At 40.0% G+C, this 14,886-nt stretch overlaps 1 protein-coding gene across 4 annotated transcripts in view; it reads right to left on the bottom strand.

Moving 5' to 3' along the window:
• ZNF280D (zinc finger protein 280D) overlaps positions 1–14,602 on the bottom strand; it is a 39,446-nt gene extending 24,844 nt beyond the window's left edge. The window contains exons 1-5 of one of the 4 annotated variants that reach the window (XM_041418595.1): positions 14,403–14,602; positions 9,580–9,731; positions 5,738–5,803; positions 5,261–5,631; positions 2,561–2,678 (exon numbers count right to left, since the gene is read on the bottom strand). In XM_041418595.1, coding sequence (XP_041274529.1) covers positions 2,561–2,678; positions 5,261–5,631; positions 5,738–5,803; positions 9,580–9,724 — 700 coding nt within the window. In that variant the 5' untranslated portion in view covers positions 9,725–9,731; positions 14,403–14,602. Of the gene's footprint in view, positions 1–2,560; positions 2,679–5,260; positions 5,632–5,737; positions 5,804–7,856; positions 7,891–9,579; positions 9,732–13,798; positions 13,935–14,402 lie in introns of those variants that run through there. The other 3 variants (XM_041418596.1, XM_041418597.1, XM_041418599.1) reach the window with 3 other exon arrangements.
• Between the last annotated feature and the right edge of the window lie 284 nt (positions 14,603–14,886).

Genomic DNA, 14,886 nt, shown 5'->3' with positions numbered 1-14,886 from the left:
TAAAAACAACTGAAACACTACAGATGTGTTAGCTTTTTCCATGACACGGAGGCACGACTGCCAGCTAGACCATTCCATCTCCCTACTGTCTGAAGATCCATTTTGTGCCTGTGCAACTGTTGGACAGTTAACTATAGGTGAAACACCCAAGTTGCTTCTAGCATTGACCTCAATAAGCTTGGCCTGTTTTGGAGCTATACTGTTGCCTTCAGAAGTAGCAGGAGGTTTAGATACAAAACCACTGTCATTCAGACCTACAGTACTGTAAATTAAAGAACCTCAGTGTTTTCCCCATAGTAATTAGAACACATTAATGATGATTGCAATTTAGAGTCCAAACAAAGCAGTTTACATATTTTCCTAAACTAATATGCCATATTGAAGTAAAGAAAATATCCAATTCAGACTGAAGGTCCAGGCCAGTGAAGCAGGAAAGGGTAAACACAAGAGATACAGACCCACCTCTGGAACGCCAGTAAATCATACTGTGGCCACCTGAATACATTTGACCTACTTTTCACATTTGACCCACTCCAATCTGAGACAAGGGGAGGTCACAGTAATAAAGTTAAGCTAAGGAGCTGGTTTCTGCAATGCCCGCTATCTGGAACAAGTTCTGCACCTCTGATGAAAAACACCTCTCCTTTTTTTCTGGTTCAGCATTAATGCTGTTTTAGTTTCTTATATAACTCTGTAAACTTCAGTTTGCATGCAAAATGAAAAAAGTGTTGTAACTTCTAATGACCAAGCACAGCACATCTATCTGCTCTCTTCTTCTGAAAGAACATTACATGTCCTTATGGTTTGCAGTATTTCTTCTGAAGAAAATCAGTAAAAACAAACAAACCAAAAAACCCCAAAAAACCGATAAAACAGAAAAACCCACAACAAAACAAAAAAAAACAAACAAAAAACCACAAACAAAAAAACCAACAACAACAACAAATAAAGCAAAACCTAACAAATCCATAAAAAACTAAACTAAAAAACCCCACCAAAAAAAACCCCTAAACACCCCACAAAAAAAAAAAATCCTCCAACAACTTGGAAACTGGGTGGTTCGGTGACTGATTAACATGCCCATAAACACTCAGCTCCATCTGGTCAGAAACCCATGTTTCTGTCACTGTAAGATTACCCTTGATGATATGAACTAAATACAGAGATCAGTCCTCAAGTAGACCTGAAAGACAAAGGTACAAACCAAGAAGTCTGAAGCACCAGCACATGTCTTGTAAACCTCTCACAATGACAGACTGCAAATAGTCTTAAGACTATAATAAAATATGTCAAAGTTCTGGACGCAAAAAAAATGTTTTTATGGGAAAACATAACTCACTTGATATATAGAGACCGAAACATCCTAACATTCTCCTTTGTAGTACACCTTTCCTTCTTTTTGACATGAATAAACATATTAAGCTCAAAGGTCTTGCTCTATGCCTTGTTTGCCTAAGGTTCATTCATTCACACATTCACAAAAATGATCACGTTATTAATTTGATGCTACTACTTCCTACGTGGTTTAATTTACTTACGCTCACTGTGTTCAGTATATGAGCTGCTTACATGGACATACGTCCTGTTCAGCAAAGGCTTCCACAAAACTGGCATGATCTTAGCATTCATCTGCATCACTTGAGGCCATTTGAGCATCTAACCATCAACTTACAGCAGGAACTGGTGCTGCTGTGAGTTAAACTATGTGTAGCTCTGCAATGAGGGCTAAGGAAAAGACGAATGCTAAGGTCATGCCATTCACTGTACTTGACCTGTTACCTCAGGGAAGAATCAGAAGTCATTGTCACCCATAACTTACAGACAGACTAATGGGATTCTGGTCAGTTATCACAAAGTACAATCCTTCAAAAAGGAGGAGGAAAATCCCAAGTTGTAGTCTTCCTAAGACTGAGTACACTGCATGCTTCAAATCTACTTTATCTGCTGTGACACACACATACAAAAAAGGTGCTTTTTGGCTTCATTTTAAATAGATTAAATACTTACTGCTGAAAAGCTAGTTGAAAAAAAAGGCTTTTGTTGCCAAATTACATACTCTCTCCCATCCCCTCCTTTTCAGAAATGATCCTTTTGATCCCATCTACTCCAACTCCTGCATATAGCAGTCAGAAAGCCAAGATCATCATTACAGGGAATCCATCCAGCAGACTCAGTTCTTCAGGTACTATTCAGAGCCCCTCTTTTGCTAACAGTCTTTTCCTATTCCCACGGGCCAAAGAGTGATTAGTGTACTGAAAACAAACCTTCACCTGTCAATAAAGATACAGTGGATCTGGCAAATGCTTTTTCCCATCTAAATGAGCATTATAAGACATCAGTTGATTTTACAGTCAGTCTAAGGCACTGAAAAGCAAAGTCTGACAACACAAGACTCCAAAGTTTCTTTCATTAGACATTATACAGTGTTATGTAGAGGGGAAGAAAAAAGTAGCTATACTATGTTCTAGAAATCCTATTTAAAGTTATAACCCACAGATCTGCACTAGAGTTAAATGACATTAGCTTGGTTTCTCTTATCAACTACTACAGTTATACCCACCTGTTACATTCACTGCTGGCCCAGTCTGGTACTGTGGAACTCCCGAGTTCTGCCTCACACCAAACAGTATACCAGATGTATTATCTGGTGCATCTGGTGGAGAATCCATAATATAATCCTGATATTTTCAAGAGGGAAAAGAAATTTAAGACTTAATTTTTTTTTTACTTGCAGGCTTCAAAGGGTTTATTTTTAAAACATAAGATTGCTTAAAGAAAATACTCAGTTGAAAATCAAGTTCATTACAATCTCCCCAAAATAATTTCTTTTGACATTTTAATAAGGCTGCAATTCTCATCAGTGCTTGTTAGTTTTTATAGCTACGTATTCAGAATAGTAAAAACTGTTTAATACATAGTATGAGAACTTTTTCCATGTCCTGTGGCTGCAACTTCTTCAAATAGCTGTTTCTCTACTCTGCCATGGAAAAGCAACCTGCAGATTTTGACAAAGTAGCACTATAAATACTTCACTAAAGCCTCATCAGTAACATAAATAAACTCAATGAATGAGAAAGAAGTTCACAAAAGAAAGTACACTCTCCAGGCTCTCTTTAAAGGAAATCACTGTCTTGGTGAGTTACATCCAGCTTACGTATAGTCTGTGGAAAAGTTCAGCTTTTCTAGCTCTGTTTACTCTGGGGTTTTGTCATAAAAACACTGTAGAAGCCCCTACCAGCTTTATCTGTTGGAACAAAAACATGAGCATGTGTGTGTGAGGGAAGAAAAGGAGAGGGTTTTCTTCTGCAATAAAGATTCTGCAGGACATATTAGCACACCTTGATTTCATAAAGCATACTATGTCATCAGTAAACTTACAGAAAACTTCACAGACTTGTTATATGTGTGTACATCATGTGAAGTACCAAACCTTTCTGTTCTAATCTGTCCTGCTTCATAAAGAAAGATTTAAGATGAGTAAAGAAGTAACCCAGATCTCCTACTGATATCTGGGCTTTTAATGATATAATTTCTTAGGCCTTCTTAACAGTGACAGACTTATTTAGCTAACCCACTTCACCAGACAGACCCACGATTTCTCTCTGCAAACTATCAATCAACTGCTGAAGACTCAAAATGGAAAAGTATGAGTATTTTTCCTGCTGAATTTGCTGAAGATTCAGCTAGCCAGTTGACAGGCAATGATCACATTGCTTTGTTTGAGCTGTTTTTCTTAAAATGCAGCCTTTCATCAGTAATTATTTAGCCACAAGTCTTAAGAAGGCCCAATTCCAATCCTCATGTCTTAATGGCCTAATTAACTCTGCTCATTCACACTGCTTGCCCTGCTCAGCAAATGCAGAATCCATTAAGCTGCATGATTTTTATTTACACCAAAAGACAATTGAAACAACCTCAGGTAAGAGTATTTGGATGGGCAATGGAGATGATGCACACTGTCAGCCTTCACTGTGACCTGACAAAAGTAACTAATATTATAGGTACATGGTCTAAACAGTTTCAGCGTAAATTATTTTCAGTGAAGGTACTGCATCATAGTTTACCTCATACAAATATTTAATCTAATTCTCATTCTTTCTCTCCCACATACATCCTGTAGCCATATTTTATGAAAAATCCTTTGCTAGGATTTTTTTCTCCTGAGCAGCTGAGGAGCCTCAGGAAAGAAATGTAAACAATAACTATCTGCTGCTGTGGAATGCAACAGGTGCATCTGTGACTGGTGCATGTTGGTTGTGTCTAATTAATGGCCAATCACCGTCAGCTGGCTCGGACTCTTTGGGAGTCAGGAGCCTTTGTTATTCATTCCATTCTTGTGTTTTCTAGCCTTCTGATGAATCCTTTTCTCGCTACTCTTTTTAGTATAGTTTTAGTCCATCATTTTAATATATATAATAATATAAAAATCAGCCTTCTGAAACATGGAGTCAAGATTCTCGTCTCTTCCCTCATCCTGGCACCCTCACACAAAGCATCAACCAGATTATCCAACAGATAAGGCAACAAAACAGCATCTAACTCAACTCTCTCGTGGCAACATTTTGGGGTTCTGCGGCAACCCAGGAAAGTCTAAAACACATGACCTATGTGCACAATTCCCTGAGGCATTTGAAGCAAAACAAATATGTTGCAAAATTGCTTCACCTGCTGATAATGCAACTTTTGGTTGCTTAAACCTCTTGCCATACTATTGTTCCACGATGCTTTCACTCATGTGCCATGCAAATGAAAAGCAAAACCCACTAAGGAACCACTACTACAGCATTCTCTTAAGAATCAATAATCCCAAGGCAAGGCACTGCAAAAACAGGTGGAAAACCCACAAAGTTGCTTTACACACTAAATGCAAGCTATTTAAAAATGAAATTAAGTTATCAGTGCAGAAGATTCATCTCTGAGCACAGAAATATACAAAATTTAGAGAATGGATTTGCAACATTTCTCCTCAGAATATAAAGAATCTAAACAGTACTAATTTCTCTAGTGTGTGGGATTTTCATTTAATGCTATTTTACTCTTACTAAAGCTATAATCTTTCAATCTTGCAAATCAGTATTTCCAAATATATATTTTAATTTTTCAGTGCAAGGTTATGGTCCTAGAATGTTTACAGCTTAGACAATGCTAGTTTGTAATCTAGTCCAGATCTTTATAATAGACTAGACTGAGTCAGTATGTTCTTCATTAATTTATTCAAAAGTAATCATACCTTTTACATTTTAAATTATTAAAGATTTACCTGGTTGAGTATTACAGGCTGTGCTGTTGCAGGAGTCTCTGGCCTGGATACAGGTTGAGCCACTACAGGAACTGTAATATTTCTTGACACTGGCTGTGTTGTCACTGGAATTGTCACAGGTCTGCTAACAGCCTGTGCTATTCCAGAACTTGACCCAGGCACTTGCTGTGTCGACAAACATCCAGCGACTGGTCTCTGCAGTGTTTGTGTAGTTCCTGAAACATTCAGTGCTACAGCCAATGGCTGAACTGCCACCGAGCTGGCCGCAGGTCTGGGCACAGGCTGAAAGACTGATGGGGCAGGCAGGGCACCAGGGCTGGAGGCAGGCGTCACGTAATGCTGACTCTCAGACGTGAACGTGGTGACTGGACCTGTTGCAAAGGATTCCAAAGTTATCTTGATGTAATTTTGCAGTCAAATGTTTCATAAGTGTTGTGGATTTTTTTTTGTAATTACCATATTAGGACAATAAAGTACCTCTACTGGGTGCACCATTCTGTATCCCCCTTCGTGGTGAGCTGAGGTTGACTCTGTTCAATATATCTGTCAAAAGTTACATTTATCTTAATTGCAAATAAATTAATAGGTTCAATGCTTTTGAAATTTAAAAACTGCATTTATGTGCACTAATTATGCCAATTAGGATTTGGCTTATAAATTAAAATATTATTTCTAAAACAAAAACCTGGCAAAACCAAGTGTCATTTGTACAAATTATGATATGTTGTTCCACTCCTCTTTGGTTAAGCTAGTTCACTTAACAATCTTAATGTTTATTCTCTTAGAGACAGGTTAACACATAGGAAGAATACAAACAACAACAAAAAAAGGACATGGCATTAACATTTCAATTTGCTGATTACAGTGCATTCATTTACATCTCTTTCTCACATACACATAATGTTTCCCAAATACTACAACTGCCTACATTAAAGGAAGCATTTTCTCTAAATCAATAATGATTTATTTTGCTTCTGTATTAGCAAAACACAGCACTTACAAACTGGATTTTAGACTTCATGATATCAGTTTTCCAACGTGAAAGGAAAATCAACAGATCAGCAACCAAAGGAGCTGTATTAGAATTGCATTACAAGAGCACTGATTTTCTTACATATCCTACATGGTAATCTGTGTCCTGAGTTCCAGCTCAGCAGAAGCATATGGAATTTCTTAAATCACATTTACTCCCTAACTAATGCCACTCATATTCCTCGACCTTTTATGTCTTAGTCTGGGATTTCTGACAATTTCAGAAAGTTTCAAAAATATTCATCGAATCAAAATACTCTTCTACTCCCAGATTCTCAGTTCCATTAGTGTCGCTGACAAGTTGCTTGCTCTGACCTGTGAAAATATGCACACGAAATTAGATTGGTTCTCCTAATATCTAACCCAGAAGGCTTGAAGTAACTTCTCAAACCAGGGTCAAATGACATCAAGTTCTCAGACAGCAGATCTCAGAGTATCTACACACTGTGTTTAATAACCTTAAGGCTATTTCCACCAACAATGGCTCATTAGTATACACTTCACCAGTTGATAAATACATCAAATACCAGTAGAGCTCATAACACCACAGCTTTCAACCTGCCACCTGCATTTAAATCACACTAATAAAAAAGCAGCTGCAACCAACATATTCAAACAGGTTTGCATTTTTTAAGGTATGATGACATTTGGTCCTGTAATAGTAATACTACTTTTACTTCAACATAACAGTTACTACAAACCAGGAGTAAATTAGTTTGGTATTTACCTGAATACATACATTTTGTGAGTGTTAACAAATCTATACCTCATACGTGAATTCCAGAGTGAAATTAAACTAAAGCATCATCTATCTACAAAAGAAGAACTTTTATAAAAGTTATGTCTTACAAAGCATAGTCAAGACATCTGATGTGCACACATTCTAAATTACAAAGGTAGATTTTATTGCTTTTAAAAAGAGCATTTCAGAAAGCCAGTTAATTGAAATTATAAACTACATTTACATGACTCAACTGATTCATCACAGACTTGATGCACACTTTCCCCTCTTCCATCAAAGCATTACTTGCCCTGTTACTTGCCCCCTTTAGGTAAAAGGCTCTGAAGCACAAGCATGCAGACATGCAGAGTAACATTTTAAAACAGTAACAAATTACAGGTTTGTATCATTATGAAACAGGAAGCAAGAGCAACAAGCGGTAACTGTAGGAAAAAGGAGCAGTTGCAGAAAAAGGTAAAGCGTGAATTACTTTTCATCTCAGCCAAAACAATCCTCCAGTACATCAGAAGGGACACTTGATACTACACAGCTCTCTGACAGCAGGTCAACGGTGGGGTATTTACTATTTCCTTCATGTTTCCCATACAGTCTGTACAAAAACTAGTAACTGTACTGTCAGGAAAAGGCTAAGAAAATGCAATGCATTGTAGAAACTACACCTTTCAGAAAAATTAAGACCTATATGTGAGCTGCTATTTGTCATCCATTTTTCATTTGATGAGGTGCAAACTAAACAGTGATAAGCAAAGCTGAGCTCACCGTTATCTTGCCTATCACCAATAACAAACTGAAGCCTGACTACTGCCAGGTAGTACTACTTACAAGCCAGAGAAGAACTGAGGTCATTCTTCCATAGCTGTTTTTGATAGTGAAGTAGAAGATTAAAAAGAGAAAAGTTGAGGAAAAGGAAGGAAAAAAGATAAAGTAACAAGTTATACCATAAGTGATTTTACTTGTGTCAGGACGGAGTATGGACAGCACCAGAATAAGAAGCAAACATTTTAAGTCTCTATCTTTTACCAAAATTCTTGAAGTTCACAGAATCATACCAAAATCATAGTTTTCACCTGAATTATTTCTATCCTTTCACTACAAAAAAACTTGGAGGCTACAACAACTGCAATCAAACTTGCATGTTTATTGTTCCAACACATGCTAGTGCCTCAATAGTTGTTGTATGCCATGACCTACTGCCAATGGCCAACAGCAATCCAGAGGTCTCTGGACCTTCCAGAAAACACGGTATTTTTCAGACATTCCATATTTTTGTAGCTGAAGAAAACTTAGGAATAACTTTTAAATATTCTTCAAATTTTTCAGAGTACCCAGAGTATTTTTTAAATATTCACTCTTAAAAAAAAAAATTTTCTGGTGAGAGTACTTAAATAGCAGATTCTGTATTCTTCTCATACTTGAAATCAGTTTTTCACTTTGTTAACCTTGTGTAAGAAGCCTTAAACTTGCTATCCTAGTGAGCAAAAAAGTAATAGATGCAGGATGAAAGTATTGTGAACTAACATGACTGAACAGCTAGTAACAGCTCTGAAATCCATGCAGCAGAGTGTGACAAACAGCCTCATGTAACATTTTGTCTTGAGATCCTTTACTGCAAAATATCCATCTTCAGAAAACTACTATGGAAATCTTAGCTACAAGCATTAGTCGAGATAAGGCACAAACTGTGAGGAGTAAACCTCACCAGGCGAAGTCTTAAGGTACGTGACTGCAAGGGAGACCTTAGGTCACAGCTCTTAAAAACTGACTACAAGATGGATACACAAAAAAAAGTATTATTACTAAAGTTAATTAAAATAACCAAAAAAAAAAAAAAAAAAAGTTCTGCTTTATTTACCTGCCAAAGCCCAAGTATACGACAAACATGGAATCCTGACACATCTGTCATCACAACAACCTAACCTCACTCACTCCTGCACTTAGGAGAAAACTAAGGAACTTGATGAAAAAAACTGTATTTCATAAAGGATGGGTAAATTTATCAATAAAAATCTTGTACTTCACAGACAGGCTTTCAGTATTTTCATATTAGTCACTTTCCAAATTCTGCTTTTATTATAGACACTGAAGACAGTTACCTTGGTTTTGTCAGAATGGTTTTCACCAACATATGAAATGAGGGGTGGAGGAAAAAAAAAAAGAGTGTAACAGGAAGACTTAAATTCATGCACATTCTTTTAGGAAGGAGACACTCCCAAATACATAACTAAATTTTAACTATACTTTAAGCAATTGCATGCATGATTTCAACATTGTATATGCTGGCTTTTAAACTCTGTCACTAATGCTAAAATCTTCACATGTCCTTATTCTGACCTCAGAGATTTAAGGTTAGATGTAACCAGAGCTGTGCATAACCTGGGATTTAAGACAGAATTTCTTAACAATTCTGATTTTCAGAAAGAGATTTACAGTTTTAAGGTGTGGAATGTCTTAAGTCATACTATTAAGAATCCTATACTTCCAAACTAAGTTGAACTTTCTACATCTTGAAAGAGCTGTTTTAAATTATGGAAAAGTGTTGTCTTACATGTAGTGGCTGGCTTTGAGCTGGAGATTTCCCCAACAAAGATTGGTTCATCATCATCGTCCTCATCATCCTCTTCCACTTCTCTCACTCTCTTTTGCCAGGGTTCTAGCTCCTCTTCTTCACATTCCATAAATAATTCTGCCATCTCGAGACTAGACAGTAAAAAACCAAAAAACACACACAGGAAAACATTCAGTACTTTCATGAAATACTTCACTGCTCAATAAGGAATACTGCAGTTGTCATTAATTCCCATAGAACGGTCTCCCTCCCTCCATGTTCTTTACAGACTGAACATGGTCTGACACAGGAGATCTTCAAAGACTGACACCACATCACCATTCTGACAATTACTTGGATGCTCATCTTTGCTATTAAAGAGAGAAGATCAAAGATACCCTCCAAAGAATTTAAGCTATTTTTGTATAAAACACCAGTAACTATCAGAGGAAGCCTCTGACACCACAGTGAAAGGTATCTTTTAAAAAATACTCCTATTCCAGGTAAGGGACTCACAAGAAACGTGAAGGGCCTTCTACAAAGCACATAACTGAGTTAGTGAAACACTGATTACAGCTTTATTCTCTTTGCATCTTAAAAAACCCAACACAAACAAAACAAAATCCCACCCAAACCCACAGCCTCCCAAATTTTCTAAGATTTTGCCAGGACTTCCCATAAGGTCACATTTTCTTTAAACCCCAACAAAACCTACACAAAATTCCCTAAAACCCACAAAACAATATCAACAAGAACAAGCAAACCACCCACAAAAAACACTTCAAAAGAATGAACTCCACAACAGCAAAATCCCCATGCCTACCTACAATGCACCGCTTACTGTTTCCATTAGCAATTAAGACATGATAAAAATTTTGCACTTATCTCATTAGATGGAGTCCCTCATGCCTGTAAGATGCTTTCTTGCATTAAAAAAGTCATGTATAAAACTAGTCATGAAAAATATGTACTTTTTGGAATTAACCAAATTTACATCAGCATATCTTATCACAATTGATTTTGTTTTTTAAATAAACAGAGATGGCCAATAAAGTTTTCTTCTTTTAACATTCTTTAACATAACCTTACCTGTATTTCTGAACAACAAAACTAAGTAAGAAGTTTTGCTTTTTCTTTACACGGAGTACCAATCTAATAAGACTGCAGAAATAATTAGTCTGTAACAGCTTATCACAGGGGAGCAGACAATCATCCTCTACTTGTAGGAGAACAGGGCTGCTGGTGTCACCACATGTTAGACCTGAGATGAAATAAAGTAGCAAAATGCCCTAGGGTGACTTCATGATGCTTGTATCCCCAACCGTCTGCTCTGTTTATGCTGGATTTACGCCTTTGGCCAGCGCCAGACCTACTACACAAAGCTGAACTCCTCCTTTGCTTCCTCCATCAGCTTGGGGTGCTGAAGTCAGACATGGTGCTAGGAAAGAGGAGAACAGGACACTAAACTAAATATCCACTTGACAGAGACTACGTGGGCCACACGCCATGCCAGGTCTTGGAAACAGAATCAAGCCTAACTGTAACTTTTTCATCTCTGTAGGACATTCTTTAGAACACTGGGCTTTTTTTTTTTTTTTTTTTATAACACTGAGGCAAAGTTTAATAGGCTTTAAGGCAAAATAAATTACTATTTCAGAGACTTCTTTTATAGAACAGACAACATAAATGATCAGTGTTGTGATTTTAAGAATTTAGTATTACTTGACCTGAGGGGAAAAAAGGAATAAATTATAAAATGTGCTCAGAGGATGCAATGCAATTTATACTAAAAACAGGCACAAGCAGAACCCTATACAAAATAGGCACAAGCAGAATCCTAACAAGATATCTGTGATAACCTCACCTACACTATAAAACAGACAACTTCTTTCTTAAATACAGTTAAAAGAAATTTGATAACATAGCTATGGGCTTTTAGAAAGTGACACCAACTGGTGATACCTCTTATGGATATTTCATTTTATGCATCAGGATATACACATTAAGACACTCTTAAAGGTGACTCAAAATGCAGAGCATCATTTAAAAGACAAGTATCATGATTAATTTCACATCTTTTAACTTAATTATTTAAAATTTCAATGCTATAATTTGAAGCCAAGCTTTCACTGACTTCTTTTTTCCTGGGAAGAAAGCTGGCCTAATGAGTTCTTGCCCTGCTCCTGCACTGCGTCCTCAGTTGTGCCAGCCCAACTTTGCACAGAACTGTGGTGTGAAGCAGGGCAGGTTAAAAATAACCTGGCCTAGTAACAGTTTTATCGGCACAACTGAGAGGTCAAAAATCTGTAGCCTGAACAATCAAAACTGCAGTAAGGGGTAATTGATTGGATTAGAGGAGATGTGCAGGAACAGCCCCTGCAAGTGGTCTCCATTGCCAAAGGAAACATCTACATCCATTTTTAGAGTACAAAATTTAGTTTCCAAATTTTTAGCTTATTTAACTACATTAACACACAAAATGTATTCTAGGAATCCCACTAGCAATGCTCTCAAAGACAAAACCAACTGTGAATCTTTCCCCCATTCTGCTTAAATATTTCCCAATGGTCGTGCAGACACCAGTGTAAAAAAAGTAAACCCACTGACAATAGACTTTATCTTCCGCATTTTTTAATGTGCATAAGCATATATATTCATGTTTATACACACATTTCCTTAAAGGTAGCCCACGGAACTGAGAGGTCCAAAACTCCAATGCAATGCCGTATGCATAGACTCAAAGAAAGTGTTGAAACCAGTATTGTAAGGTAAAGCATCAAAATTATGAACAAGCGCTTTAAAACACTTTAAAAATAGCATTACAGACTATATCAAGATATTGCTTTAAAAAGTAACTGCCCATCTAAAACTAAGCATAGCTATGGAAATTCATTAGGCAGGCACAAATAACCAACAACCTGCAAAAACATAAGTCCCTGGAACACTATTATAATTACTGAAAAGTGATGAACTAAAATCCTGATACAGGACAGATTACAAAATGAGAGCTCAGTACCCTAAATAGCAATACGCCTTTGATGAAATAACTGTGTTAAAAGCACTATTTTAGCCATCTTTATCATGGCAATTAGGTTTAAAAATACTACATTAAAAAACTTTATTAAAAGCCAGCTGTATTTATAACCTCTTTTTCTTTAAAGCTAGGATTTAAAAGTACTCGCATAGAAATAACAAAAGTTATCTAACTTAAGTAAATGTATCAAGAGTGTAACAGCTGGAGTGAAAACAGCAGAATGATCTGTAGAAGAGCACCATAAGGATGGACAGAAATCGGTACTATAGAAAATCATGGTAGATACAGCCACAGAAAGACTTAAGAGTTATTGAAAATCCAGTTATCACTTCAAATGGGAATGCTGTTCCACTGTTAAGCGCAAGTGAGCCTTCCAATACTCAAAACTTCCTTTGATTGGCTTAAAATCAAATGACTAAAATGAAATTGGTAGTGAGCAAAAAGAGTGAGGACATTTATACTAACCAGAAAGTTTTCAGACTAGCCTTGTCACCTTTTCATTATAGAATCACAGAATATTCTGAGTTGGAAGGGTTCCACAAAGATCACAGTGTCCATCTCTAAGTCCTGCACATGACATCCCTAACAATCCCACCACGTGCCTGTGAGCATTGACAAAACTCTTCTGGAACTGTACGGTTTGCTGCAATAACCACTTCCCTGAGGAGCCTCTTCCAGTGCCCAGCCACTCTCTGGGTGAAGAATCTTTTTCCAGTATCTAACCTAAATCTCCCCTCACACATTTAAACCATTCCCTCGAGTCCTGTCACTGGTCACCACAGAGATCAGTGTCTGACCCTCCTCTTCCCCTCATGAGGACTGCCATGAGGGCTCTCCTCAGTCTCCTCTTCTCTAGGCTGAACAGACCAAGTGATCTCAGCCACTCCTTGTAGGGCTAAATTATAATTTCTCCCCCACTTTAACAGTTGCATTTCAAATCTTATTTACAACACACATCACACAACGGATGTAATTTCTCAGATAAGGTCCCATACAGGCACATAACTTTCCACCATATTAGTTGATGAAGGGTGTACAATCCACAGCTCCTCCAGGACTGGGAACAACTGGATTTTAATTGAGGGCTGCATTTGTTTAGTAGCAAAGAAACAATGATCAAGCTGAAACTGCACCTGAAAACTGTAAAAAAACCGAAGGGTAAACCCAGTTCCCTCAAACACAAACCTCAGCAGCCAACGCTGCCCGCTGTGCCATGAGAAGGGACAAGCTCCGCCTAGAGAAGGGCAATATCGGCGGTGCCAGCCCGCCAGCAGCTCACGCCGCCGAGCCGCGGCGGTACCAGGCCGCGGGAGCAGCCGAGTCCCGAGAGCAGCCGAACAGCGGCCGCTCCAGCCTGACCGCCCCGCGTCCCGCGCCGGGTGACCGCGCCACTCGGCTCGAGCTGGGGCTCCGGATGTGGGCGAGGCCCGCACGGCAGAACCGCGGCCGGCGGGGAGGAGGCCGAGCTGAGCCGCGCCGCCAGCACCGCTCTTGCTGTTAACGCCCGGGGCCCATGGAGGGCCCCACGCGGCCAACCGCGGGCGGAGCGAGCCCTGCCTGGGCCGCCCTCGAGGGCAGAACCATCCGGTGCCAGCGGGGCCCGCGGGCGGCTGGCGGGGGCCCTCACAGCGCGGGGGCCCCGCTCGGGGACGCCAGGCCACGCTCCGACCTAAGATGGCGCCGGTCTCGCCGGCGACAATCCCCCTGCGTCCGTCCCCGCCAAGCGCTGCTCCCGCCACCCAGGGAGCGCGGCAGGGCGCGCCGGGGGCATGGAGCGGGCCGACCTTACCGTGCTTCGCGTCCGTAGGGGCCGCGGCGGGACCGCCACTCCCTGCCGCCCGGGCCGGCGGGGGATGGGGCAGCGCCGGCTGAAGCGCCTCGCTCACCTCACCGGGGCGCGGCGCCACCTCAGCGCCGCCGCTGCCGCCGAGGGAACGCGGGCGGGAGGCGGGGGCGGCTGCGGCCCCGCGCGCTGCCTGCCGGGAACCGCGGGTCGGACACATCGCGGTGCCCGCGATCGGGGCGGGGCCGGGCCGGGGCGGAGCCTGCGCCATGTGCCGGGCCTCACACCCCGGGACGGCACGGCCGCCATGTGCTAGGCCTCACAGCCTGGTATAACACCGCGTGGTGTAACATCACCACCATGTGCTGCGCCTCACAGCCTGGTATGACACCACCGCCATGTGCCGTGCCTCACGGTCCCGCTACCAGGACTGCTGCTGTGGGCTAGGCCTCATGCCTAGCAGCCCCGGCCCAGCCTCACACTGCTTGCT

This window comes from Onychostruthus taczanowskii, unplaced genomic scaffold (genome assembly GCF_017590055.1).
Source record: "Onychostruthus taczanowskii isolate IOZ18803 unplaced genomic scaffold, ASM1759005v1 scaffold6, whole genome shotgun sequence".
Lineage (NCBI taxonomy): Eukaryota > Metazoa > Chordata > Aves > Passeriformes > Passeridae > Onychostruthus > Onychostruthus taczanowskii.
Note: the sequence above shows the minus strand (reverse complement) of the source record. Positions and strands in the feature narration are given on the sequence as shown.